Source organism: Nerophis ophidion, linkage group LG16 (genome assembly GCF_033978795.1).
Source record: "Nerophis ophidion isolate RoL-2023_Sa linkage group LG16, RoL_Noph_v1.0, whole genome shotgun sequence".
NCBI lineage: Eukaryota > Metazoa > Chordata > Actinopteri > Syngnathiformes > Syngnathidae > Nerophis > Nerophis ophidion.
Window position 1 is genome coordinate 21,201,264 of NC_084626.1, and position 27,708 is coordinate 21,228,971.

General features: G+C 43.7%; 1 protein-coding gene across 2 annotated transcripts in view; it reads right to left on the bottom strand.

Annotated features, from left to right (window-relative positions):
• Positions 1 to 11,794: 11,794 nt before the first annotated feature.
• LOC133535128 (macrophage-stimulating protein receptor-like) overlaps positions 11,795 to 27,708 on the bottom strand; it is a 51,806-nt gene continuing 35,892 nt past the window's right edge. The window contains exons 13-21 of one of the 2 annotated variants that reach the window (XM_061874641.1): positions 23,824 to 23,986; positions 23,650 to 23,739; positions 21,247 to 21,450; positions 21,095 to 21,175; positions 15,826 to 16,007; positions 15,644 to 15,753; positions 14,325 to 14,490; positions 12,568 to 12,704; positions 11,795 to 12,502 (exon numbers count right to left, since the gene is read on the bottom strand). In XM_061874641.1, the coding sequence (XP_061730625.1) occupies positions 12,271 to 12,502; positions 12,568 to 12,704; positions 14,325 to 14,490; positions 15,644 to 15,753; positions 15,826 to 16,007; positions 21,095 to 21,175; positions 21,247 to 21,450; positions 23,650 to 23,739; positions 23,824 to 23,986 (1,365 nt within the window). In that variant the 3' untranslated portion in view covers positions 11,795 to 12,270. Of the gene's footprint in view, positions 12,503 to 12,564; positions 12,705 to 13,642; positions 13,742 to 14,324; positions 14,491 to 15,643; positions 15,754 to 15,825; positions 16,008 to 21,094; positions 21,176 to 21,246; positions 21,451 to 23,649; positions 23,740 to 23,823; positions 23,987 to 27,708 lie in introns of those variants that run through there. The other variant, XM_061874642.1, reaches the window with a different exon arrangement.

Genomic DNA, 27,708 nt, shown 5'->3' on the forward strand with positions numbered 1-27,708 from the left:
GCGGCGGGAAGGGACTCTCAGGTTCCCTGACTTGGTGTAGGTCTTGTCTTTATCACCAGCCATCCAGTTATCATAGTAGTCACGGAGCTGCGCTTTGAAAGGGCCATTCCACACAACATCGGGGGCCTGCAGGTACTTTGTGCAACCTCCAGATATAACAGCCACTGTAAGGTTGTAGCCCCTTTTGAGCTCTGCCTTCGTGGCCTCGCTGATATGGCATCGGTACGAGTCCCATGCAAGTAGCCTCGGTCCGAAGTGAAATTTCCCCACAGCCCTCTGGAGCCAATCCTTTGTCAGGTCATCATTAAACCAGCCATTCTTGGAGGAAGCTATGATGCTCTGCATAGCCTTTATATCACTGACAGCACATTTAAACATAATGTAAGGCTTCAGCTTTGTCCCGTCTGCTTTGGCTGCAAGAGCCACCGTGACGCGTGCCTTCTCGTAGCCGGTGGTTTTGAGGCAGATGGAGCGGGCGCCCCTCTCATTGACCGTACTAAAACCAACCATGTCAAACCAGACGGCTGTTTCATCCATGGCAATGATATTCTTGGGCTGATTTTCTTGGCCTCTATCTGTTTAGTAGTGAAAACGAGGAAGTTGACAATCTTCTCGACGGGAGCGTCCTTCTGTGCAACAGTTGTTCTCCTCCTGAGGGTAAAGTTGTTCCGACGGAAGAATCGATTAAGCCAGCCACTCGTTGCACCAAGCACCACCCCAGTGTCTCTCGTGTAACTCGCGGTGGCATACAACTCCTTGGTCTTAATGCGGATCATTTTGCGGGACACACCGTGGTTCAGTCCACGAACGTTATGTATCCACTCACACAAATTAGCATCAAGCTTGTCGCTCACTTTCTTCCTACCTCTGCCCGTTTTCCATCGATTGCCGACTGAGATAGTAGTTCTCCCTTTTTTTGTTTCCATTCGTGTACGCGCTTTGGGTCAACGTTAAACTTTCTGACCGCTGCCAACCCAGAATTCTGCTCCGCATACTTCACAACCGCTAGCGCAAACTTAAAGTCAAACTTTCTGTTCTTCTTCCCCCTTAAAGTATTCCCGTCCATCAGTTGTGGTGTACCGCTATACATGGGCTATTATTAGGAGGAGGCGTTTAATTCACAAAAGGGGTTCAGACCCCAGTCGGCTATTAGGACATGGGCGGTTATTTGCCCAAGGGTGTTTCCTTGGTAATATACGGTATATATTTATATATATATATATATATATATATATATATATATATATATATATATATATATATATATATATATATATATATATATATATATATATATGCTCACCTTGCCCCCCACGTGACCCCAAGAAGGACCAGCGATAAAAAATGGAGGGATATATATATTTACAACATGCTATACAATAGTTATATCATTTATAATGCATTTGTTTTGTGAAACCCTTTGAGGCACTTGTGATCTACAGAAATAAACATTGACCGATTGCTTTGATTGATTTTTTTTTTTTAATTGATAAGGAGGGATGATGCAGCAAATCATGTTTGGAAACATTGTTAGGAAAATTATGACTGAATGTATCATATATCATTTTAAATTAATGATTTTTTATTACTAAGTAATAATTTGTGTGGTCAACTGCACAGAATGTTTTCCAAACAATTAATAATTTTGCATAAGAAGCCATGGTGTGTGATTTAAGTAACATGCACAATAAATTGAATGCTGCAAATGTTTGTGTACTTTTTGTGTGTTGACGTGTAATGCGTCACATCACTGCGGCATGTCTGTGTGCTTCCACACAATGCTTTGAGTGCCCTCTAGTGGTGATCATTGATACTGTTAAATGGTAAAATGGTAAATGGTTGTACTTGTATAGCGCTTTTTTACCCCTTTTTAAGGAGCCCAAAGCACTTTGAGAGTATTTCCACATTCACCTATTCACAAACACATTCACACACTGATGGAGGGAGCTGCCATGCAAGGCGCTAACCAGGACCCATCAGGAGCAAGGGTGAAGTGTCTTGCTCAAGGACACAACGGACGTGGCGAAGATGGTAGAAGGTGGGGATTGAACCAGTAAGCCTCAGATTGCTGGCACGGTCACTCGCCCAACTTCGCCAGGCCAACCCCCCGTTCCAACTATTTACCTTATTATCCAGACGTGTTCAGCACATCTCTTGTTGAATTAATGTGGTACACATATCTTGGAAAAATAAGTTCATTTTATTCAGTGAAATTATTTATTCTGCATTATATTTTCTATACATATATATTGGATATAATTCACATGTATAAAAAGCTGAGCCCTGAGTGGCCAAAAGTTTGGACACATCTTCTCATTAATTTCTCATTCATTTATTTTCACGACTATTTATATTGTAGATTGTCACTGAAGGATTCAAAACTATGATTGAACGCATGTTAAGTTATGTATTAAACAAAAAAGGTCTAATAACTTAAAACATATTTTATATTGTAAATTTTTCAAAATTGCCACCCTTTGCCCTGATTACCTTTTTGCACACTCTTGGCTTTCTTTCAATGAGCTTCAAGAGGTGGTCACGTGAAAGGGTTTTCACTTCCCATTTGTGCTTGAAACTCATCGAGAGAATGCTAAGAGTGTGCAAAGCAGTAATCATATATACATATGCACATATGTATATATGTACGCCCGAAAGCTCCAGCATCCCCTGCGACCCGAGAGGGACAAGTGGTAGGAAATGGATGGATGGATATGTATGTGTACATACATATATATATATATGTATATATATATATATATATATATATATAAATGATAAATGGGTTGTACTTGTATAGCGCTTTTCTACCTTGACAGCACCCATCAGGAGCAAGGGTGAAGTGTCTTGCTCAGGACACAACGGACGTGACGAGGTTGGTTCTAGGTGGGATTTGAACCAGTGACCCTCGGTTTGCGCACGGCCACTCTCCCACTGCGCCACGCCGTCCCTATGTGTATATATATGTATATATATATATATATATATATATATATATATATATATATATATATATATATATATATATATATATATATATATATATATATATATATATATATATATATATATATATATATATATATATATATATATATATATATATATATATATATATATATATATATATATATATATATATATATATATATATATATATATATTTGAAGTCGCTTCCTAGCGGTCCCACTTTCAGACACTCAGGAGCCAAGCGTGCAGGTTTTAACAAGGTTTTACTGATCAATCAATCAATCAATGTTTACTTATATAGCCCTAAATCACTAGTGTCTCAAAGGGCTGCACAAACCACTACGACATCCTCGGTAGGCCCACATAAGGGCAAGGAAAACTCACACCCAGTGGGACGTCGGTGACGATAATGACCCAGTGGGACGTCGGTGACAATGATGACTATGAGAACATGATACTGTGATACTGATGATACTGATGACTATGAGAACATATGAGAACATGATACTGTGAAAGATCAATCCATAATGGATCCAACACAGTCGCGAGAGTCCAGTCCAAAGCGGATCCAACACAGCAGCGAGAGTCCCGTTCACAGCGGAGCCAGCAGGAAACCATCCCAAGCGGAGGCTGATCAGCAGCGCAGAGATGTCCCCAGCCGATACACAGGCGAGCAGTACATGGCCACCGGATCGGACCGGACTCCCTCCACAAAGGAGGGTGGGACATAGAAGAAAAAGAAAAGAAACGGCAGATCAACTGGTCTAAAAAGGGAGTCTATTTAAAGGCTAGAGTATACAAATGAGTTTTAAGGTGAGACTTAAATGCTTCTACTGAGGTGGCATCTCAAACTGTTACCGGGAGGGCATTCCAGAGTACTGGAGCCCGAAATGAAAAAGCTCTACAGCCCGCAGACTTTTTTTGGGCTTTGGGGATCACTAATAAGCCGGAGTCCTTTGAACGCAGATTTCTTGCCGGGACATATGGTACAATACAATCAGCAAGATAGGATGGAGCTAGACCGTGTAGTATTTTACACGGAAGTAGTAAAACCTTAAAGTCACATCTTAAGTGCATAGGAAGCCAGTGCAGGTGAGCCAGTACAGGCGTAATGTGATCAAACTTTCTTGTTCTTGTCAAAAGTCTAGCAGCCGCATTTTGTACCAACTGTAATCTTTTAATGCTAGACATGGGGAGACCCGAAAATAATACGTTACAGTAGTCGAGGCGAGACGTAACAAACGCATGGATAATGATCTCAGCGTCTTTAGTGGACAGAATGGAGCGAATTTTAGCGATATTGCGGAGATGAAAGAAGGCCGTTTTAGTAACGCTTTTAATGTGTGCCTCAAAGGAGAGAGTTGGGTCGAAGATAATACCCAGATTCTTTACCGTGTCGCCTTGTTTAATTGTTTGGTTGTCAAATGTTAGAGTTGTATTATTAAATAGAGTTCGGTGTCTAGCAGGACCGATAATCAGCATTTCCGTTTTTTTGGCGTTGAGTTGCAAAAAGTTAGCGGACATCCATTGTTTAATTTCATTAAGACACGCCTCCAGCTGACTACAATCCGGCATGTTGTTCAGCTTTAGGGGTATGTAGAGTTAGGTGTCATCAGCATAACAGTGAAAGCTAACACCGTATTTGCGTATGATGTCACCTAGCGGCAGCATGTAGATGCTGAAGAGTGCAGGGCCAAGGACCGAACCCTGGGGAACTCCACACGTTACCTTAACGTAGTCCGAGGTCACATTGTTATGGGAGACACACTGCATCCTATCAGTAAGATAAGAGTTAAACCAAGACAGGGCTAAGTCTGACATACCAATTCGTGTTTTGATACGTTCTAATAAAATATTATGATCGACGGTATCGAAAGCAGCGCTAAGATCGAGGAGCAGCAACATAGATGACGCATCAGAATCCATCGTTAGCAATAGATCATTAGTCATTTTTGCGAGGGCTGTCTCCGTCGAGTGATTTGCCCTGAAACCGGATTGAAAGGTTTCACATAGATTGTTAGACGCTAAGTGTTCATTTAACTGCTCCGCAACAATTTTTTCGAGGATTTTTGAAATAAAGGGAAGGTGAGACACCGGTCGGTAGTTTACCATGAGGTCAGGATCGAGGTTAGGTCTTTTAAGAAGAGGATGAATAACCGCTTTTTTGAATGCTAGGGGAACAGTGCCCGAGGAAAGTGATACGTTTATAATATTTAGCACTGATGGACCTAATAATACAAAGAGCTCCTTGATCAGTTTCCCAGGAAGAGGGTCAAGTAAACATGTTGTTTGTTTTATTCCATTTACACGTTGTAACAATTCCTCTAATGTTATTTCCTCAAAACGAGAGAAACTATTTTGGAGGGCAGTATCCGCCGTATATTCAATCGTATCTGTGTTAATAGAACCCCGTTGCAGCTGGGACGCATTGTCTTTAATCTCCTTTCTAATGACTTCAATTTTCTTACTAAAGAATTGCATAAAGTCATCAGCTGAGTGGGTGGAGCTACTGGAAGGAGTCCCTTGTTGGGTTAGCGATGCTACCGTACTAAACAAAAATTTAGGATCGTTTTTATTACGGTGGATGAGATTTGAGTAATAATTAGCTTTAGCTAAGGTAAGCATGCGTTTATAAGTTATTAAACCATCACTCCATGCTTGATGGTGCACCTCAAGTTTAGTCGTGCGCCATTTGCGTTCCAGCTTTCTGCATAATAATTTCTGAGCTCTAGTTTCTTCTGTAAACCACGGGGTGCGCTTTTTTGGAGCCTTTTTTAACTTTAGCGGTGCTATGTTATCAATGGTTTCGCGCAGGGCGTCGTTAAAGTTGTTAGTGAGGTTATCAATAGAGCCCACATATTTTGGGAATGGTGCCATTACCGAGGGCAGTAGGTCAGCAAGAGTTGTCGTTGTGGCCGTATTAATGTTGCGGCTGCTATAGCAGTTATTATTATTATTAGTTTGACGAACATGCGTCTGAACCTCGAATTTTATAAGGTAATGATCGGACAATACTTTAGTATACGGGAGTATCGTAACTTTGGAAGCGGTGATACCCCTGACAAGCACTAGGTCTATCGTATTACCGTTGCGATGCGTGGGTTCATTTATTATTTGTGTGAGACCACAGCTATCAATTATAGTCTGGAGCGCTACGCACGGTGGGTCCGATGGGGTATTCATATGGATATTAAAGTCCCCCATTATGATTATATTATCGGCGTGTGTCACTAGATCAGCAACGAACTCTGAGAATTCATTGATAAAGTCCGAATAGGGCCCTGGGGGGCGGTAGATAACAGCCAGGTGTAGAGGCAGCGGTGTGACAGACCTCATAGTAAGCACCTCAAACGATTTATATTTATTATTTATGTTAGGACTAAGGTTAAAGTTTTCGTTGTATATTAGTGCGACCCCCCCACCCCTTTTAAGCGGACGGGCAATATGCGCATGTGTAAAGTTAGGAGGACATGCCTCATTTAGCGCAAAAAAGTCGTTTGGTTTAAGCCAGGTTTCACTGAGACCGATTACGTTAAGATTGTTGTCTCTGATAATATCATTAACTAACAACGTTTTAGGAGACAATGATCTTATGTTTAAAAAACCTATATTATAGGTAGTGGGCTGTTTTAGGGAATTTTTGATCAAATTATCCGTAGTAGCGATATTAATAATGTTGTGTTTATTATGCCCAGTGCATTTAGTATAGTTACGACCATATCTAGGAATTGATACGACGGGAATGTTCCGATTTTTTGATTGTTGCTTTGATAAACTGCACGCATCATGGTTAGCCTCCTCAGTAACGGGGATTTTCCGATTGTTTGTTGCTTTGATAAACTGCACGCATCATAGTTAGCCATCTCAGTAACGGGGATTTTTCGATTGTTTGTTTGTTGCTTTGATAAACTGCACGCATCATAGTTTGCCACCTCAGTAAAACACATGTCCAACTCTGAAACACTCAAAGCAGAAAAAACTTGTTCTAATTTAACAGACTCCTTACCCAGACCAGTAGTCTCCGCATTTTCCATTTAAATCCGTCTGCAGGGTGGAGAGAAGTGGTGTCCTGTGGGGATTAGCCTTCTGCTTTGTTTTAAGCCCCGCTCGGCATCCGCGTTTCCGATCACACCGCTGGCGTCTGCTCCGTAGACGGCCCCCGCTGCTACTAGACTCCGCTGCTTCACAGGCCGCTGGATGTAGCCGCCGACGTATTCCCATGCTAGTTAGCATGTTTAGCACCCACGCGTCTATCAGTCCAAAACGGCCCGATATGTCCACATCCAGAAGTGTCTGGCGGTCGTACGTGATCACGGAGTGACCACGATGCGAGCCAGCCATGAAGTCTGCAGAACTGTCCGGCATTTCCGCCAAATGTTCCATCTTTAGCAAGAGCACCGCAGTGTCGCAGCCCGTCCGGGCGCCGCCATCTTGCCATTAATTAATGATAATGTTTCAACAACAGTTTTTTTCTCCAGTCAAACATGACGCGTCCATATCCTCTCTCTCCTCCTGCTCCCGGCCGCTTACTGTTAAAGACAACAGATGATTAGACTAACACGTACCACCTGTGAAATCTAATCATCTGCCAGCTGTGTCTCGCCGTCAGCACATCCACGCCCCCGTCTGGTGGTGCTCTGTCCTGAGCACCATGGACAGAGGCGGTGACCTTTCCTCCTGCATTCAGCGCTGACAACACCTCCCCCCACATACCTCCACTACCAGACTTAGGCCTACTCCCTCACCCCCAATCACTCTATCATTAAAAAATAAGAGCTGTAAAAATTATTGGAAACTCCTCACAGCCATGACATTATGTCTTTCACAAGTGTATGTAAACTTTTAACCACGACTGTATATGTGTGTATGCAATTTTTTTAGTTAAAAACATTTTTTGGTGGCAAATTATTCTTTGGTTAAAAATGCAGCTGGGATAGGCTCCACCCACTCCCGGAACCCCCGAGAAGGACAAGCGGTAGGAAATGGATAGATGGATGTTTTGTTTTTTGTTATAAATCTTTTTTCAGCTGAAAATGTGTCTTTTTTTGGTTACAACTTAACTTCAATCTTGAGGGCGTGGCCTCTGAACAATAGGGTAGAGGCCTTTTTATTGGTCTGTCAAGTAATAGCGTGACAACATGAGTGTGGCTACTCACTATTTAAAAACTTTTGGAGGGAAAATACCAAACACTAATGATAGTGGGCGATATGGACCACCCTATGCCCCCCAAAAAGGCTTCTGACATATTGTTCAGTAGAGGACCTACCCACAAGATTGAAGATGAGTCATAAGCCCAAAAAATATTTGCAACCCAAATATTTTTTTGTTTGAAAAAAATAATAATCAATACACAGACACATACAACCAGTGATTGGCAAGCTACTTGGAAAATGTAGTAAGCTAAGCTACAGGTGCCTTAGACAAAACTACATTTAACAGCCTTTCTATCTATGGGCCCACATGTATAATATCAATGGTAATGTAACTGAGAGTGTACTATTAACTATCACTCTAGCTGGGTACATCCTACAACTACCTCTAGTTTGCTTTTTCTTTGGCCCACACCAATAATGTTATTCAAATGTCTCTGCCTACAGTAAAAAAAAAAATACATTATTTCTTTATATCTTGACACAAAAACAATGACTTTTGTGTCATTTTGGGAACAGTTGGTAATGGTTATGTGCAGTGAAACTTTTTATGAAGTCAACTCACCTTAATGTGTGTTCTTAAAGTCCTACTGAAACCAACTACTACCGACCACGCAGTCTAATAGTTTATACATCAGTGATGAAAATTAACATTGCAACACATGCCAATATGGCCTTTTTAGTTTACTAAATAGCAACTTTACATTTCCCGCAAGTTTCTTGTTGAAAACGTCGCGAAATGATGACGTGTGCGCGTGACATCACGGACTGTCAGGAAATATTAGCGCTGCACCACTGGCAGCTAAAAGTTGTCTGCTTTAATCGCATACTTACACAGTATTCTGGACATCTGTGTTGCTGAATCTTTTGCAATTTGTTCATTTAATAATGGAGACTATAAAGAACAATGCTGTTGGTGGAAAGCAGTGGATTGCAGCTGTCTTTAGCACCGAGACACAGCCGGTGTTTCTTTGTTTGTTGTGAAGCAGAGCGGTCAAGCGAATATGTTTTCTCTACGTCAACCAGCATGTTTTTGGATGGGAAAATTGTGGTATATATCTTACCGGAGACATCATTGGATTATTCGTCGTCCTGCAGCAGCTGTCAAAAGAGGCAGCTGTGAGCTTGGCTCCTCGGCTTCTCTCTGAGACACTGCGTGTTCACCGCAGCCATCCGACCTCGAGGTATGTCTTTACAATCTTTACAATCTCACTAAAACACTATTGAAACAATAAGCAGATAAAGGATCTTCCAGAATTATCCTAGTAAATGTGTCTAATTACATCTGAAACGCTCACACTTCCGCCGCCCGGAGCCGTCGCTTTTTTTTTAAATTCTAGTCCTTCACTATCAATATCCTAATTCACGAATCTTTCATCCTCGCTCAAATTAATACGGAAATTGTTGCTTTCTCGGTCCGAATTTCTCTTACTGCTGGTGGCTCCCATTATAAACAATGTGAATATGTGTGGAGCCCTGCAAATCGTGACGTCACGCGCACATACTTCCAGTAAAGGCAGTGCTTTTTTATTAGCGACCAAAAGTTGTGAACTTCATCGTCGATGTTCTCTACTAAATACTTTCAGCAAAAATATGGCAATATCGCGAAATGATCAAGTATGACACATAGAATGGACCTGCTATTTCCGTTTAAATAAGAAAATCTCATTTCAGTAGGCCTTTAAATTTATGTTGGACTTCTTAGATCAGGGGTGCTCACACTTTTTCTGCAGGCGAGCTACTTTTCAATTGACCAAGTCGAGGGGATCTACCTCATTCATATATATCATTTATATGGTTTTATTTATGAGACATACGTTTTCGTTTACAGATTAAATGTTTTTAATGGTAATGCAATGATGTTTAACACATATAGAGTCCTTTCATTCATGAAGACAAGAATATAAGTTGGAGTATTACCTGATTCGGATTACTTGCATTGATTGGAATCCGACAGAAGTGCGGATAACGTCGGCATTTTCAAATGGAGGAGAACAAAAGTCCTCCTTTCTGTCCAATACCACATGAAAGTGGTTGGTTTTTGGCATCTTATTTGTCCAGCTTCCACACACGTTTTTATACACTTTACAAGAAATACATTAGCTCCGTAGCTTGCTAGCTTGTGCATGCCAGCTTTCTGAGACTCTTATTTTGTTAGCGCAGGCAAGAAGTAGCAGCGCTTTTATTGTGAAGATAGAAACTGTGCAGTCACTCTTTAGAGTTTTGACAGCAGGTACGGAGCGAATGTGTTGAAATAAAAAGTGTTTCTCGCCTTCCTGTCTATCACTTTTACTTAATGATGAGCTCGCAGCAGCCAGTGTCAGCTCACAAGACCCTCAGGTGTCGTGAATGTCAATCAAGTGACGAAAGTGAAGTCTTGGTGAAGATTGATGATCGCAAATTTTTAGGTCTATTTTTTAAATGCCCGGCTGGCGATCGACTAGCACAGTGGTTCTCAACCTTTTTTTCGGTGATGTACCCCCTGTGAACATTTTTTTTAATTCAAGTACCCCCTAATCAGAGCAAAACATTTTTGGTTGAAAAAAAGAGATAAAGAAGTAAAATACAGCACTTTGTCATCAGTTTCTGACTTATTAAATTGTATAACAGTGCTAAATATTGCTCATTTGTAGTGGTCTTTCTTGAACTATTTGGAAAAAAGATATAAAAATAACAAGAAACTTGTTGAAAAATAAACAAGCGATTCAATTATAAATAAAGATTTCTAGACATAGAAGTAATCATCAACTGAAAGTGCCCTCTTTGGGGATTGTTATAGAGATCCATCTGGATTCATGAACTTAATTTTAAACATTTCTTTACAAAAAAAGAAATCTTTAGCATCAATATTTATGGAACATGTTCACAAAAAATGTGGCTGTCAACACTGAATATTGCATTGTTTTTCTTTTCAGAGTTTATGAACTCACATTCATATTTTGTTGAAGTATTATTTGATAAATATATTAATATAGGATTTTTGAATTGTTGCTATTTTTAGAATATTTTAAATAAATCTCAGGTACCCCTTGGCATACCTCCAAGTACCCCCAGGGATACATGTACCCCCATTTGAGAACCACTGGACTAACACATCCTCCGCGATCGACGTAATGGGCACTAGTGATGGGATCGGCAGTTCTTTTGACTGTACTGAATCACTAGAATCAGTTCCTTAAATTGATTCGTTCAAAAAATTTGTTCACACCGAATCACAGAATCCCCCCCCCCCTCCCCCCCCAAAAAAGTGTGCAGGTCGGCAAAAGTCAGTCAGTAACAGCTTCCCCAGCGGCAGATCTCGGTGTGTGTCAGTTCGCGAACGACACAAGCCCTCAGCACCCAATGAACGACGCGCACAGTGACTGAACGAGAACCTCAATGTGAGTCCTGAGAGCGAGAGCGTTGTCGTTCACTGAGTCATTCACGTCGTTAATCCGCGGTGAACGAATCGTTCGCTCAGTCCCTCCCCCCGCCCCTATGAAGAGTAGCTGGCTGCGTCGAGGGTTCAGTGATCTCACAGAATGCGCCAGTTCCACTCATACCGGCATGGTCGCGGCGGAGCTAACTGAACTGAGAAAGGAACGAATCAGTTCATGAAGTGATTCGGTTCAGTACGTTCACTCAAAAGATTCGTACTTTCGAACGAATCGTTCGCGAACGACACAACACTAATGTCTTAGATGATAAGAGCAGTTTGGTTTTATGTTATGGTTTGGTTTAAACAACAAAAAACAAAGACTTTGGCCATTGTTTTCTCTAAATGCATACATTGGTCTAAATGTGGCCAAAAACATGCATTATTGTGGGTTTCCTGCACGTTATCTTCATTAAAAAAGGATCCGGCCGGGGAAGATAATCCCTCTGCCATTTTCAAGCATATTATTTTTTTACAGAACAAATATATATATTGTTTTGTTCTTGCTCATTCATTTAATGCTGATTTAAGTGGTAGCTTTACATTCATTTGGCCTCAATTAATTTTTTTCAAGCTCTCTTTTGCAGGATTCACTGGTTGTAACAGAACGCACACACAAAAGTAAGCAACGAGTCTTTTAAACGAGCGTCTGAGCTGCCACGATTTCAACAGGTGATAAATAAATCTTCTCTTCGTCCTCCGTGAGTTGGATCTTTCCAAGTCTTTACAGCTGTCCCTCAGCTGCCGGCGTGAGCGTCCGTGTCCGACTCAGAGCCCTCGGCCTCATCTGCGGACGGCGTGAGTGGCATGTAAGGCCTCGCCTGGTCCAGGTTGACATAGTTGACCTTTAGGTTGATGTAGTGCTCTCCTACGAGACAGGACAGGATGTGCTGCACGTCCTCCACCAGGCTGTGGAACGTTGGTCTGTGCTCAGGCTCCGGGTCCCAACATGCCAGCATGGTGGTGTAGCTGTGGAATAAATTGTTGTTTTTGTCGTCCAACACTCATGCGAAATAGTGTGGAAAGACTCTTACAGGGAATCGGGGCAGTACTGCGGCTGCGGAAGTCGACGACCCTTTAGTAAGTAATGTGTGATGTCATAAGGGTCCACGTCTGGATATGGACTGGCCCCTCGTGTCAGCAGTTCCCAAACCAGCACGCCGTAGGACCACTAAAGACACATTATTAGATTAGGAGGTGAGCCCAAAGAAAAGAGCTTTCGATAGGATGACTTATCATCAATATGCAGGCGTTGTTAAGAATACTGAAACAACTCCAACATTTTTCCTTTAAACTAAAACAATTTAAATTAAAAAAAAAGATTTTCATAATCTGATTTTTTGGATTAGTCCCATTGTCCGCAACCAATCAATGGTAGGGTTTTTTTCAGAGTGAAATAAACCGATTGTGCTGACATGTATAACTTATGTATGTATGACACTATAGGGATACTGATTGATCACACACATGGACGCATATCTATCACTTATTGTCATGATCTGTGGTCTGGATCATGTTTTTGTTATTTTCTGTTAGTTTTAAGACTCCATTAGATCCTGTTTTTGCACCCTTGTGTGTTTTAGTGTCCATGGCGACTTATTAGTTTCACCTGCCTCTGAGTTCGGGACACGCACCTGCTCTAATAAAGTTAACATTATTTAGATTCAAGATTTAATATTCAAGATTGTTTATTGTCATATGCATAGTTAAACAGACAGTTTGCCGTACAATGAAAATCTTACCAGCATGGAACTGTTATTTAAGCCTGTCTTTGCCAGTCACTCGTCCTGGCGTCATTGCTTGTTTTCACGCGATACCATAGTTCATGTTGATCTTTTCATGTCACAGTTTCATGCTCTTTTCATGCCATTGCTTAATTCACGCTGCTCGCTCCATGTCCGATTCCAAGTTTTCCTAATTATTTGTTTCATGCCACAGTAAGTTTTGTTTGTTCTTTACCATTGTTTGGTTAGGTGTTTTCATGTCTATAGTTTCATGTTCTAAGTTTTTTGCCATAGCTTCCGCGTGCGATAGGCACGCTTGCCTTTGGTTTGTTTTCTGTTTTTTGTACTTTGTTGAGCGTTAGTGAATAATTAAATATGTTCCTACCTGCTACCCTTGTCCGCAAAAGTCCATTTGTATCCCGGGAGAACAAACTTAGCAGCAAGCTGCGAACCCCCTCTCCGTCATGACACTTATAAGGTGACTCTTTCAAAAGTTAGTCAAAGAAATTAATCACGCGCACACACACGCGCACACACACGCGCACACACACACACACACACACACACACACACACACACACACACACACACACACACACACACACACACACACACACACACACTTAATATTCTCTCTACTTTTAATGACGTTAGGGTGTCGATTAAGTGAGAGTGAACAAAAGTATGTCGGTTTCCAACACACACAACAAGTTGCATGAATGAAGTTAGTGAAAAAAGTAGTTGGTCATATTTACGATATTTATATATATGTCATTTATCAGCTGCTTGGGAGTCGACTGCGCTTCACTGATCAAACATTATCTTCTATTTGGCATCATAGCTCTTTTTCTGTTGTTTGGTAACAGCCTTTCAGACACTTTTTACAGAGGGTCTCTGTTTCTCCGCAGCACTTCTCATGTCACTAGTGTGAGTGACATGAAGAAAAGCTCTGGCTTGCCTGGTGTTTTTTATTTTATTTTTTTTAACATGTTTCTGATTGTTATGTACACTTATATTGCACTTAATTTGACTATGCCGCTGTATATATCGGGGTACATTTTACTCACCACGTCCGACTTGGTGGTGAACTTTTGTGTTTGCAGGCTTTCAATGGCCATCCACTTGACGGGCAACTTGGCTCGTTTGTGGTCTTGAATGCTGTAGTACTCTTTGTCGTAGATGTCCCTCGCCATGCCAAAGTCGGCCACCTTCACTGTGAAGGTTTCATCCAGCCTGTGACAAGAAAATCAGGTCGACACTCGAGTCAAAATAGTACACTGCCTTGTGTTTTATGCTGCCAATTCTGATCCCCATCATCATCCACGAGCGAGGTCAGGATGATTAGAAAAATAAGTATTAACCAAATATACTGCATAAAAAAAATGACTAAAAATAAATTTACATACAATAATGTTGTACTAAAATAAATAAACAAAATTCATATATTTCTTAACTAAACGGTCAATAAAATGAAAGTGCAAATGAAAATACAGCTTCATAATTTTAGTCATAATTTTTGCGCTTATAGGGGAACTGCACTTCTTTTGGAATTGTTTCTATCGTTCACAAAACATGACGGTGTATGGATTTTTTAATGCATTCTAAATAATAAATACAGTCGATCAAATGTCTGCTTACAATGGTGCCTATATTCCTCACAAAGAAAAGAGTTGGGGAATCGGGGGGAACAAGCGCATTTTGTGTTGTTCTAGCCAGTTCCAGGTCCTAAATGGTGGTCAAAGTGTCCTAACTCGTCGGATTATATTTTCAGCATTCTACTGTCCAGGTGAGATGCATGATTTATGATCTACAATAAACTTACAGGGAGAAAGGAAGCAAGGAAACAGGAGTTCACTCGATGATGTAAACATAAACACCATGGAAGTGATTGTGTCGTTGCTATGAATAGTTTGTCTGCGTTAGCGCTTATAATAACAATATAACTAATACTTGGTTAATATCAAAGTCACAAAATGTAAATGGAGTATTCTATGCACTTTTTGAACGGTTATTTATTGGCTCTTATTGGCGGAATACTCCTATTGGCTCCACTGCAAGCAGACTTTAATTTAATTGTATCTATCATTTAGAACTCATTAAAAGAAATCCGTCCTTTGTCATGTCTTTCATAATGATTGTGAACGAAAGGCACAATTTCAAAATGAGTACAGTTCCCCTTCAAGAAACTTCTCCATGACTTTAGGTCCAGGCGTCTTCTATTTGCTTGATATTATCATTACTGCCACAAGCGGTGGAAAAGTGTATTACAACTGAGTAGCGCTGCAGCCCACACTGACCAGAGCTGAGAAACAGATATTTTTTGTCGGCCCTCTCAATGATCCTGTGGTTAAGAAACATTATGCTAGTGTACATGATGATCACTCACATGCAGTTCCGTGCAGCCAGGTCTCTGTGCACAAACTTCTTCTGAGCTAAATACTGCATCCCCTTGGCAACCTGCAGTCCAAAACCGACCAGGTCTTTAACAGTTGGATTCTGTGTTGGACACCGAAAATTACAAAAAGACAGCAAAAAAAAAAATACAGACAGTCACAAGTTCCACTTTACCCTCTGAGGCGAGCGGATGAAATGTCGCACATCCCCGTGCGTCATGTAAGGCAAAACCACAAGGGGGAGCCCTTCTTTAGGCAGCATGATGCCAAGCAGCGAGAGAATGTTGGGATGGTGGAAGCCCTTCATGATGATCCCCTCCTTGAGAAACTGGTCCACTTCCTTTAAATCTGTGATGCCTGTTGTTGTGACACAAGCCATACTTTATCAGACATGCTCTTATACAGTGGGGCAAAAAAGTATTTAGTCAGACACCGATTGGGCAAGTTCTCCCACTTAAAATGATGACAGAGGTCTGTATGTTGCGATCTGCTGCTCAGATCTTCACGTGTTTGTTTTTTCATTCTCTGTCTGACCCGTTTATCTCCTGTTTTTGTCCATCACTATGGTTACACATCAGTCCACCTGTTAGTCTCGCCCCGCACACCTGCTACTAATTTTCACCCTCCTATTTAAGCTCACCTTTTCTGTTTACTCATTCTCGGATCCTAATTTGCCCACGCGCATCAGTGACGACTCTCATCATTCGTATGTATTTTCTCGCTAGCTCTCACGCCAAGCCACTTTATTGTCTAGCTTTCATGCTAAATGTTTTGTTTACTCTTTTGTGTCCTCGTACCAAGTTCTAGTTTTCCTTGTTTTATCCTAGCTTTCACGCTAGCGTCTTTTGTTTACTTTTTCTCTTTACACCAGTATTTTTGTTCATAGACTTTTGTTATTAAATAAATACCCTTTATCTTACCTATGCTGTGTTCTGCTTCGACGCATCCACGGGAAACCCACACCGGCATTACAATGCCGAAGAAGAGTCTTCACAGTAGGATCCGAGCATTAAAAAGTTTTTCCGCGTCTGGCAACCACGAGGAGACCTTCGACGAAGGCACATGGAGGGTATTCCGAGCGATGGAGGCTGAAACTCTCCGATGCAATCCAGACGAAAGCATGATGTGGGACCTGGAGGGAAAACTGGTTCCGATCGATGCTTCCGGGAGCGGTGAGTTTCCCTCCCGCAGCGCTCGCGCTCGTCCGCGTAGGCGGAAGCCGCGAAGTATGGCTTCGTCGGGCGACAGTGACTTGCCCACTCCATGTCTCCCTCCTCACGAACACAGCAACCTACAGTCAGCACACAAAACCCCTACACCATTGTTTGGGGACCCAATAACACACTTTGCTAACAGTTTTACCGACTGGGCAAATTCCCAACTTGTGTCCCGCGCAGATGACGTCATTTCGTCGACGCCCCCCGGTAACGCAAACCCGTCTTCCGATGATGACGGCATCAACAAGGAATTTTTTGGGGAAGATTCGTTTTCTCAGCCATTTTCAAATGACAATAACATTAATAATAAGATACAAAAGTATCAGGATATTTTTTCTTATTATTCTAGTCAACCTCAGTCACCTAGTTTTTCTTCTAACCCACCGTTTAAACCTCATTCTCTGCCCAAGTCCAAGGTTTTTTCTCCCTTTTCAAAGGGACACTCTGGACAATATAGAGGGGAGGGGTCTGCCTGCCTCCAAACCTCCCACCACCCTCCCTTATGGTCAGTCCCTGACCACAGGGAACGGGTCTGGGATTCCCGTCTGGAGGGGGGGGCTACGGCCTATAGCTGTGTTGCGGAGGTAGGGCAGACGCTACCTCTTCTTAAAACTACTAAGCCTCCTAGACCTCCACCACCGGTGTTTACCCCTGTTATACCACTACGGCCTCCTAGACCTCCTCCACCGGTGTTCTCCCCGGTCAAGTCACGCCCTCTTAGACCTCCTCCACCTGTGTTCCGTCTGTGCCCTAGTTCTAGTTTTAGTCACAGTCTCTCTCAGAGTTCGAGTCCCAGCCTTCTTCGTAGCCCATGCTCTAGTCCTACTCGTAGACCGACTTGTAGACTGAGTCGTAGTCCAAGTCCTGGTCCGAGTTTCCGTTCTGATTCTAGTTGTAGTCCTAGTCTTTCTCGTAGTCGTCCTAGTTCCACTCGTAGACTGATCCGTAGTCCGAGTCCTGTTTCGAGTCCGGTCCCGAGTCTTGTTTCTTGCCTTTGTAATATTAGTACTGATTCCCCTCGTGGTCTTAGTCCGAACCCTAGTCCTTACCCAAGTTCTTGTCCGAGCCCCAGTGTTACTGTAAGTCCTAGTCTTTGTCCTAGTCCTTGCCCGAGCACCAGTTTGATTGTTAGTCCCAGTCCTTGCCCAAGCCCTAGTTTGACCGTTTGTCCTAGTTCTTGCCCAAGCCCTGGTATGACTGTAAGTCCTGGTCGTTGCCCAAGCCCTTCTCAAAGCACTAGTGTGATTGTAAGTCCTGGTCCTCTCTCAAGTCCTTGCCCGAGTCCTAGTGTTTGTCTTATCACTCATCATAGTCCTAGTCCTGCTCACAGCCAGTCCCCTAGTTCTCCTCGGCAGACCCCTGTGCCTGCTCCTCGGCTGAAGCCGACTCCTGCTCCTCGGCTGAAGCCGACTCCTGCTCCTCGGCTGAAGCCGACTCCTGCTCCTCGGCTGAAGCCGACTCCTGCTCCTCGGCTGAAGCCGACTCCTGCTCCTCGGCTGAAGCCGACTCCTGCTCCTCGGCTGAAGCCGACTCCTGCTCCTCGGCTGAAGCCGACTCCTGCTCCTCGGCTGAAGCCGACTCCTGCTCCTCGGCTGAAGCCGACACCTGCTCCTCGGCTGAAGCCGACACCTGCTCCTCGGCTGAAGCCGACACCTGCTCCTCGGCTGAAGCCGACACCTGCTCCTCGGCTGAAGCCGACACCTGCTCCTCGGCTGAAGCCGACACCTGCTCCCAGTCTGGTTCTCACACCAGCACATGACACTAACCTGGTTTTCACGCCAGAATTCGACTCTCGCCTGGTTCACACACCAGCAGCTTTTTCGGGCCTGGTTCTCACACCAGTTTTGAACTCTAGTCTGGTTCTCGCACCAGAAACTGATGTTAGCCTGGTTCTCACACCAGCCTCCGACCCAGAACTGGTTCTCATACCAATTACAGACTTTAACCTGGATCTCACTCCAGCAACAGCTCCAAAGCTGGAGCCGACTCCAGCAACAGCTCCAAAGCTGGAGCCGACTCCAGCAACAGCTCCAGAGCTGGAGCCCACACCAGCGTCGACGACGGGGCTGGAGCCCACACCAGCGTCGACGACGGGGCTGGAGCCCACACCAGCGTCGACGACGGGGCTGGAGCCCACACCAGCGTCGACGACGGGGCTGGAGCCCACACCAGCGTCGACGACGGGGCTGGAGCCCACACCAGCACCACCGACGACTCCTGCGGCTCCCAGGCCGCCTCCGACGACTCCTGCGGCTCCCAGGCCGCCTCCGACGACTCCTGCGGCTCCCAGGCCGCCTCCGACGACTCCTGCGGCTCCCAGGCCGCCTCCGACGCCTTCTTCGGCTGCAGCACCCGCATCATCCTCGCCAGCTGCACTCGGGCCTGCTTTGGCTGCAGTCCCCGCACCCTCGTCTGCTGCTTCCAAGCCTGCTGGGATTTCGGTGCTGAGGCGTCGTCCACCACGTCGACCACGGGCGTGGCCTCTGCGAGGTCATCCTCCTCGCCAGATACTCCCTCCTCCATGTCGGCCACGGATGTGGCCGTGCCCGGGTCGTCCGCCTCGCCGGGCACCTCATCCTGCGAGGCGGCCACTAATGTGGCCTTTTCGAGGTCGCCCGCCAAAACTTTTTCGGCAGCAGCGTTCCACCCGCCGCCGCCACATGATGTGTCCTCGGTGGATTCGGGGACATGCGATCTGGCGACCCTCCACCGTGGCCTCCCTCCGCCCTCCCTTCGTTTGTGAACTTTCTGGTTTTGGGGAGGGGGTTCAAGTTTTGTTTGTTTTTTAAGACATCTGGTATCTGTCTTTTGTTGGGGGGGAATACTGTTGCGATCTGCTGCTCAGATCTTCACGTGTTTGTTTTTTCATTCTCTGTCTGACCCGTTTATCTCCTGTTTTTGTCCATCACTATGGTTACACATCAGTCCACCTGTTAGTCTCGCCCCGCACACCTGCTACTAATTTTCACCCTCCTATTTAAGCTCACCTTTTCTGTTTACTCATTCTCGGATCCTAATTTGCCCACGCGCATCAGTGACGACTCTCATCATTCGTATGTATTTTCTCGCTAGCTCTCACGCCAAGCCACTTTATTGTCTAGCTTTCATGCTAAATGTTTTGTTTACTCTTTTGTGTCCTCGTACCAAGTTCTAGTTTTCCTTGTTTTATCCTAGCTTTCACGCTAGCGTCTTTTGTTTACTTTTTCTCTTTACACCAGTATTTTTGTTCATAGACTTTTGTTATTAAATAAATACCCTTTATCTTACCTATGCTGTGTTCTGCTTCGACGCATCCACGGGAAAACCACACCGGCATTACAATGCCGAAGAAGAGTCTTCACACTGTAATTGTTATCATAGGTACACTTCAACTGTGAGAGACAGAATGTGAAAAAAAATATCCAGGAATTCACATTGTAGGAATTTTAAAGAATTTATTTGTAACTTATGGTGGAAAATAAGTAATTGGTCAACCATTCAAAGCTCTCACTGATGGAAGGAGGTTTTGGTTCAAAATCTCACGATACATGGCCCCATTCATTCTTTCCTTAACACGGATCAATCGTCCTGTCCCTTTAGCAGAAAAAAAGCCCCAAAGCATGATGTTTCCACCCCCATGCTTTACAGTAGGTTTGGTGTTCTTGGGATGCAACTCAGTATTCTTCTTCCTCCAAACACAACGAGTTGAGTTTATACCAAAAAGTTCTATTTTGGTTTCATCTGACCACATGACATTCTCCTAATCCTCTGCTGTATCATCCATGAATCCATTTTGGTATAAACTCAACTCGTCGTGTTTGGAGAAAGAAGAATACTGAGTTCCATCCCAAGAACACCACACCTACTGTGAAGCATGGGGGTGGAAACATCATGCTTTGGTGCTGTTTTTCTGCTAAAGGGACAGGACTATTGATCCATGTTAAGGAAAGAATGAATGGGGCCATGTATCGTGAGATTTTGAGCCAAAACCTCTTTCCATCAGTGAGAGCTTTGAATGGTTGACCAAATTCTAATTTTCCACCATAATTTACAAATAAATTCTTTAAAATTCCTACCATGTGAATTCCTGGATTTTTTTTCACATTCCGTCTCTCACAGTTGAAGTGTACCTATGATGAAAATTACAGACCTCTGTCATCATTTTAAGTGGGAGAACTTGCACAATCGGTGTCTGACTAAATACTTTTTTGCCCCACTCTAATTACATTTCATAATCATAAAACATACGGTTCAGGGATTTAACAGCACAGTGGATCTCCTGCTTGTTGCTGTCTTTCAGATATCCATGATAAACCGTCCCAAAGTGGCCTACATGAGAAGAAAAGCAAATGACAAAAAACCCTTTAGGGTGCGACACAAGTCAGGTCCAAAAGACTCGCCTTTCCCAATAATTTGGCTATCTTCAACTCTGAGCATCTCAGCGGGGATGAGGACATCTTTGACCTCCTCCAGCAGGTCTGAGCTGAGGCTGACCATGGAGATGTTGTCCTGCGGCATCAGTGGAACAGACAGGTGGTCGTGGCTGGCGGCGTACAGCATACCTTGGAAGGCCAATCCTCCTGATGTCGTCGTCTGGTTGGAAGCTGGTGGAAAGAAAACACGTAAAACAAAATCCTCTTTTACCGCTTCCCAGCTGTAATGATTGATGAGTCATTTATCCGTTTGTATAGGGTCAGCATATGTACGCTATTGCATAAATCAGATAATCAGATGCGTGTCAATTGACAGAGACAATTGCTTCCAACACAACAGGGTGGCAGAGGTGAGTATTGAGTGTTAAAATTTTACGTGGAATTATCTTCCACCCCTCCATTATGAAACTACAATATCACAGTAAATGTTGGAATCTACAGCTCCCTTGTGACGGCAACACTCATTCAGTCCCAGGTCACGATGTTACCAGTGCCAGGCTTCACTCAAAAGCTAAGGGTTTCCTGATGTGATATTGATACTGTATATTGTTCTGATATCATCCAAACAACAAGTATCAGATTATATGTAAAATGTGTGATATAATGTCCAATACAAGAAGTCCTGTGCAAAGCTGGACAGCCGGTTAACATCTAAATGTCCTTCAATAACTTTGGTCTTTCCTTGTATTTTAGTGAAGTCATTTACAAAAAGTAAACCTGTTAGGCTATAGCAGGGGTAGGGAACTTATGGCTCTAGAGCCAGACGTGTCTCTTTTGATGACTACATATGGCTCGCAGATAATTATATTTATATAGCGCTTTTTTCTAGTGACTCAAAGCGCTTTACAAGGTGATACCCAATATCTAAGTTACATTTAAACCAGTGTGGGTGTCACTGAGGGTAGGTGTGTAAAGTGTCTTGCCCAAGGACACAACGGCAGTGACTAGGAAGGCGGAAGCGGGAATCGAACCTGGAACCCTCAGGTTGCTAGCACGGCCACTCTACCAACCGAGCTATGCCGAGTAACCGTGTAATAGTCTTCCATATCAGTAGGTGGCAGTCGGTCGCTAATTGCTTTGTAGATGTGGGAAACAGCGGGAGGCAGGGTGCAGGTAAAAAGGTGTCTAATGCTTAAACCATGGGTAGGGAACCTATGGCTCTAGAGCCAGATGACTGCATATGGCTCTCAGATAAATCTTACCTGACATTGCTTAACACGATAAGTAATGAATAATTCGGCTGGTAATCACAGTTTCAAAAATAACGTTCAAATTATAAAACATTCTCATGCAATTTAATCCAACCATCCGTTTTCTACCGCACCTGTTCAAGATGTCGCATTAATGGTAAGAAGTATTATATGTATTATTGGTTAACTTTTATAATAACAATGTTGTTAAAAAGAATAAGACACTTATTATACTCTACAAATGTTCGTCATACTTAAAAATGCACGAATTTAGTTGTCTTCAGTGTTGAAAAATGTTATATTGCTCTTACGGAAATACATTGTGAAATATTTGGCTTTCATGGCTCTCTCAGCCAAAAAGGTTATTGACCCCTGGGCTATAGGCTACAAGAAGCTAACAGCTACACAGCAGCTAAGCACACAATAGCACACAAGCTAAACAAATGTGATAATAATTTAACAATATTGCAGTGTTGGCCCTGCGATGAGGTGGCAACTTGTCAAGGCTGTACCCACGACTTCCGCCCGTGTGCAGCTGGGATAATCTCCAGCACCTCCCACGACACCGTAAGGGACAAGCGGTATAAAATGGATGGATGTATTCAAAACAGCACATTTGTCAATATAAACAGTATCAAATAATTATAGTTGCATATTACATACACATACAAAGTCTCCAAGGCAGAAGCAAACCAGAAAGTATCCAGTAACAAACGTGTCCGCATCATTCAACTTATGCTATTAATTGGAAATACTAAAAAACAATTACTACTCTAATTCATCTTAAATGCAGCGTAAGTCCATACTTGACAGTCAATAGGCTAGTGTTTTTCATAACTATCATTGTTCTCTAATTGACAAAATTCACTTGATCAAACATTTTGTAACATTCCACACTGCAAAATATCAAATGTTTGTATAACTCAAGCAGGTATTTTATCAGCTTAATGTCACACCTCCCTATTACTTAGACAAGAATGGCTGAGTGGATTATATAATGTATCTGTACTGTTGAAAAGGCCGTACAGTGACTACTCTAAAGTACCTCCAAGTTTGATTTGTATGTTACATTATCAATTAAGGAGAAATGATGCACTAATAATGTTTGCTGAAAAGTGGGCTGGTGTAGATTGACCTCATCTAGAAACGATCAGAGGGGAAAATGGCATTGATGTCTCACTCTGTCTGTAGTCGCCTGTCGGGGACAGGTCATTATGCACGCCCAAGTGATTCCTGGACAGCCTGCTTGATAAACGATTCTCGATGATGGCTGGAAGCACAAATGTGATCACTAAGTACTGCTGAAAGGGAACAACCAAGATGACATAAAACAGGACAACTTTTTTTTCCTCACCTCTCTTCTTTTTCTTCAAATGATTCATCACAATTAAGGCGATTCCAGCGCCTGCCCCTGAGGCGAAGATGACAGCCAGCACAATGCCGGCGATGATTAAATCATTATTGACGTCCTCATAGAGGACAGTGCCGACGTCATGGAGGTCCCCGTTTACAGAGACCTATGGCGGCAGATCATTCTTGTGAGTCGTTCGTAAGATGTTTTGTTCAGCCACAATATTAGGCAGGCGTGTACCAGTCTAATATTGAAATCAGATATGGATTTTTATATCATCAAAATGTAATCAAGTATGTGATTATATAGAACAAATAAAATGTGTGATATAAAGTCCGAAACAAGCAGTCCTGCAGCGTGTTTACTTGTGCAAACCTGGGCAGCCAGGAAGCATCTAAAAATCCTCCAATAATCACACAAGCTTGGACTTTTCTCCTATTTTACAAACCCCGTTTCCATATGAGTTGGGAAATTGTGTTAGATGTAAATATAAACGGAATACAATGATTTGCAAATCCTTTTCAACCCATATTCAATTAAATGCCCTCCAAAGACAAGATATGTGATGTTCAAACTCATAAATTTAATTTTTTTTTTGCAAATAATAATTAACTTCGAATTTCATGGCTGCAACACGTGCCAAAGTAGATCGGGAAGGAGGATGTTCACCACTGTGTTACATCACCTTTTCTTTTAATAACACTCAATAAATGTTTGGGAACTGAGGAAACTAATCGGGTTCTTTTGGCTCATAGGACTCCGGAGGCAGTGGACGGGTACCGACGGGCAGCTTTAGCGGTCGCGGAGGCAAAAACTCGGACATGGGAAGAGTTCGGGGAAGCTATGGAAAACGACTTCCGGACGGCTTCGAAGCAATTCTGGACCACCATACGCCGCCTCAGGAAGGGGAAGCAGTGCACTATCAACACCGTGTATGGTGCAGATGGTGTTCTGCTGACTTCGACTGCGGATGTTGTGGATCGGTGGAAGGAATACTTCGAAGACCTCCTCAATCCCACCAACACGTCTTCCTTTGAGGAAGCGGTGCCTGGGGAATCTGTGGTGGACTCTCCTATTTCTGGTGATTAGGTCGCTGAGGTAGTCAAAAAGCTCCTCGGCGGCAAGGCCCCGGGGGTAGATGAGATCCGCCCGGAGTTCCTTAAGGCTCTGGATGCTGTGGGGCTGTCTTGGTTGACAAGACTCTGCAGCATCGCGTGGACATCGGGGGCGGTACCTCTGGATTGGCAGACCGGGGTGGTGGTCCCTCTCTTTAAGAAGGGGGACCGGAAGGTGTGTTCCAACTATCGTGGGATCACACTCCTCAGCCTTCCCGGTAAGGTTTATTCAGGTGTACTGGAGAGGAGGCTACGCCGGACAGTTGAACCTCGGATCCAGGAGGAACAGTGTGGTTTTCGTCCTGGTCGTGGAACTGTGGACCAGCTCTTTACTCTCGGCAGGGTTCTTGAGGGTGCATGGGAGTTTGCCCAACCAGTCTACATGTGCTTTGTGGACTTGGAGAAGGCATTCGACCGTGTCCCTCGGGAAGTCCTGTGGGGAGTGCTCAGAGAGTATGGGGTACCGGACTGTCTTATTGTGGCGGTCCGCTCCCTGTATGATCAGTGTCAGAGCTTGGTCCGCATTGCTGGCAGTAAGTCGGACACGTTTCCAGTGAGGGTTGGACTCCGCCAAGGCTGTCCTTTGTCACCGATTCTGTTCATAAATTTTATGGACAGAATCTCTAGGCGCAGTCAAGGCGTTGAGGGGTTCCGGTTTGGTGGCCGCGGGATTGGGTCTCTGCTTTTTGCAGATGATGTGGTCCTGATGGCTTCATCTGGCCGGGATCTTCAGCTCTCACTGGATCGGTTCGCAGCCGAGTGTGAAGCGACCGGAATGAGAATCAACACCTCCAAGTCCGAGTCCATGGTTCTCGCCCGGAAAAGGGTGGAGTGCCATCTCCGGGTTGGGGAGGAGACCCTGCCCCAAGTGGAGGAGTTCAACTACCTAGGAGTCTTGTTCACGAGTGGGGGAAGAGTGAGATCGGTGCGGCGTCTTCAGTAATGCGAACGTTGTATCGATCCGTTGTGGGGAAGAAGGAGCTAAGCCGGAAGGCAAAGCTCTCAATTTACCGGTCGATCTACGTTTCCATCCTCACCTATGGTGATGAGCTTTGGGTCATGACCGAAAGGATAAGATCACGGGTACAAGCGGCCGAAATGAGTTTCCTCCGCCGGGTGGCGGGGTTCTCCCTTAGAGATAGGGTGAGAAGCTCTGCCATCCGGGAGGAACTCAAAGTAAAGCCGCTACTTCTCCATATCGAGAGGAGCCAGATGAGGTGGCTCGGGCATCTGGTCAGGATGCCACCCGAACGCCTCCCTATGGGGGTGTTTAGGGCACGTCCAGTCGGCAGGAGGCCACGGGGAAGACCCAGGACACGTTGGGAAGACTATGTCTCCCGGCTGGCCTGGGAACGCCTCGGGATCCCCCGGGAAGAGCTAGACGAAGTGGCTGGTGAGAGGGAAGTCTGGGCTTCCCTGCTTAGGCTGCTGCCCCTGCGACCCGACCTCGGATAAGCGGAAGATGATGGATGGATGGATGGATGGATGGAAACTAATTGTTGAAACTTTGAAAGTGGAATTCTTTCCCATTCTTGTTTTATGTAGAGCTTCAGTCGTTCAACAGTCCGGGGTCTCCGCTGTCGTATTTTACGCTTCATAATGCGCCACACATTTTCGATGGGAGACATGTCTGGACTGCAGGCGGGCCAGGAAAGTACCCGCACTCTTTTACTACGAAGCCAAGCTGTTGTAACACGTGGCTTGGCATTTTTTAGCTGAAATAAGCAGAGGCGTTCATGATAACATTGCTTGGATGACAACATATGTTGCTCCAAAACCTGTATGGACCAGTCAGCATTAATGGTGCCTGCACAGATGTGTAAGTTACCCATGCCTTGGGCACTAATACACCTCCTTACCATCACAGATGCTGGCTTTTGAACTTTGCGCCTATAACGATCCAAATGGTTATTTTCCTCTTTGTTCCGGAGGACACCACGTCCACAGTTTCCAAATATAATTTGAAATGTGGACTCGTCAGACCACAGAACACTTTACCACTTGGCATCAGTACATCTTAGATGATCTCTGGCCCAGCGAAGCTGGCGGCGTTCCTGGGTGTTGTTGATGAATGGCTTTTGCTTTGCACAGTAGAGTTTTAACTTGCACTTACAGATGTAGCGACCAACTGTAGTTACGGACAGTGGTTTTATGAAGTATTCCTGAGCCCATGTGGTGATATACTTAACACACTGATGTTGGTTTTTGATGCAGTACCGCCTGAGGTATCAAAGGTCCGTAATATCATCACTTACGTGCAGTGATTTCTCCAGATTCTCTAAACCTTTTAAAGATTTTACGGACCGTCGATGGTAAGATTCCTAAATTCCTTGCAATAGCTCGTTGGGAAATGTTGTTTTAAAACTGTTTGACAATTTGCTTACAAATTGGTGACCCTCACCCCATCCTTGTTTGTGAATTACTTAGCATTTCATAGAAGCTGCTTTTATACCCAATCATGGCACCCACCTGTTCCCAATTAGCCTGCATACCTGTGGGATGTTCCAAATAAATGTTTGATGAGCATTCCTCAACTTTATCAGTATTTATTGCCACCTTTCCCAACTTCTTTGTCACGTGTTGCTGGCATCAAATTCTAAAGTTAATGATTATTTGCAAAAAAAATATGTTTATCCGTTTTTACTTCAAATATGTTGTCTCTGTAGCATATTCAATTGAATATGGGTTGAAAAAAAAATTGCAAATCATTGTATTCTGTTTATATTTACATCTAACACAATTTCCCTACTTATACGGAAACGGGATTTGTAGT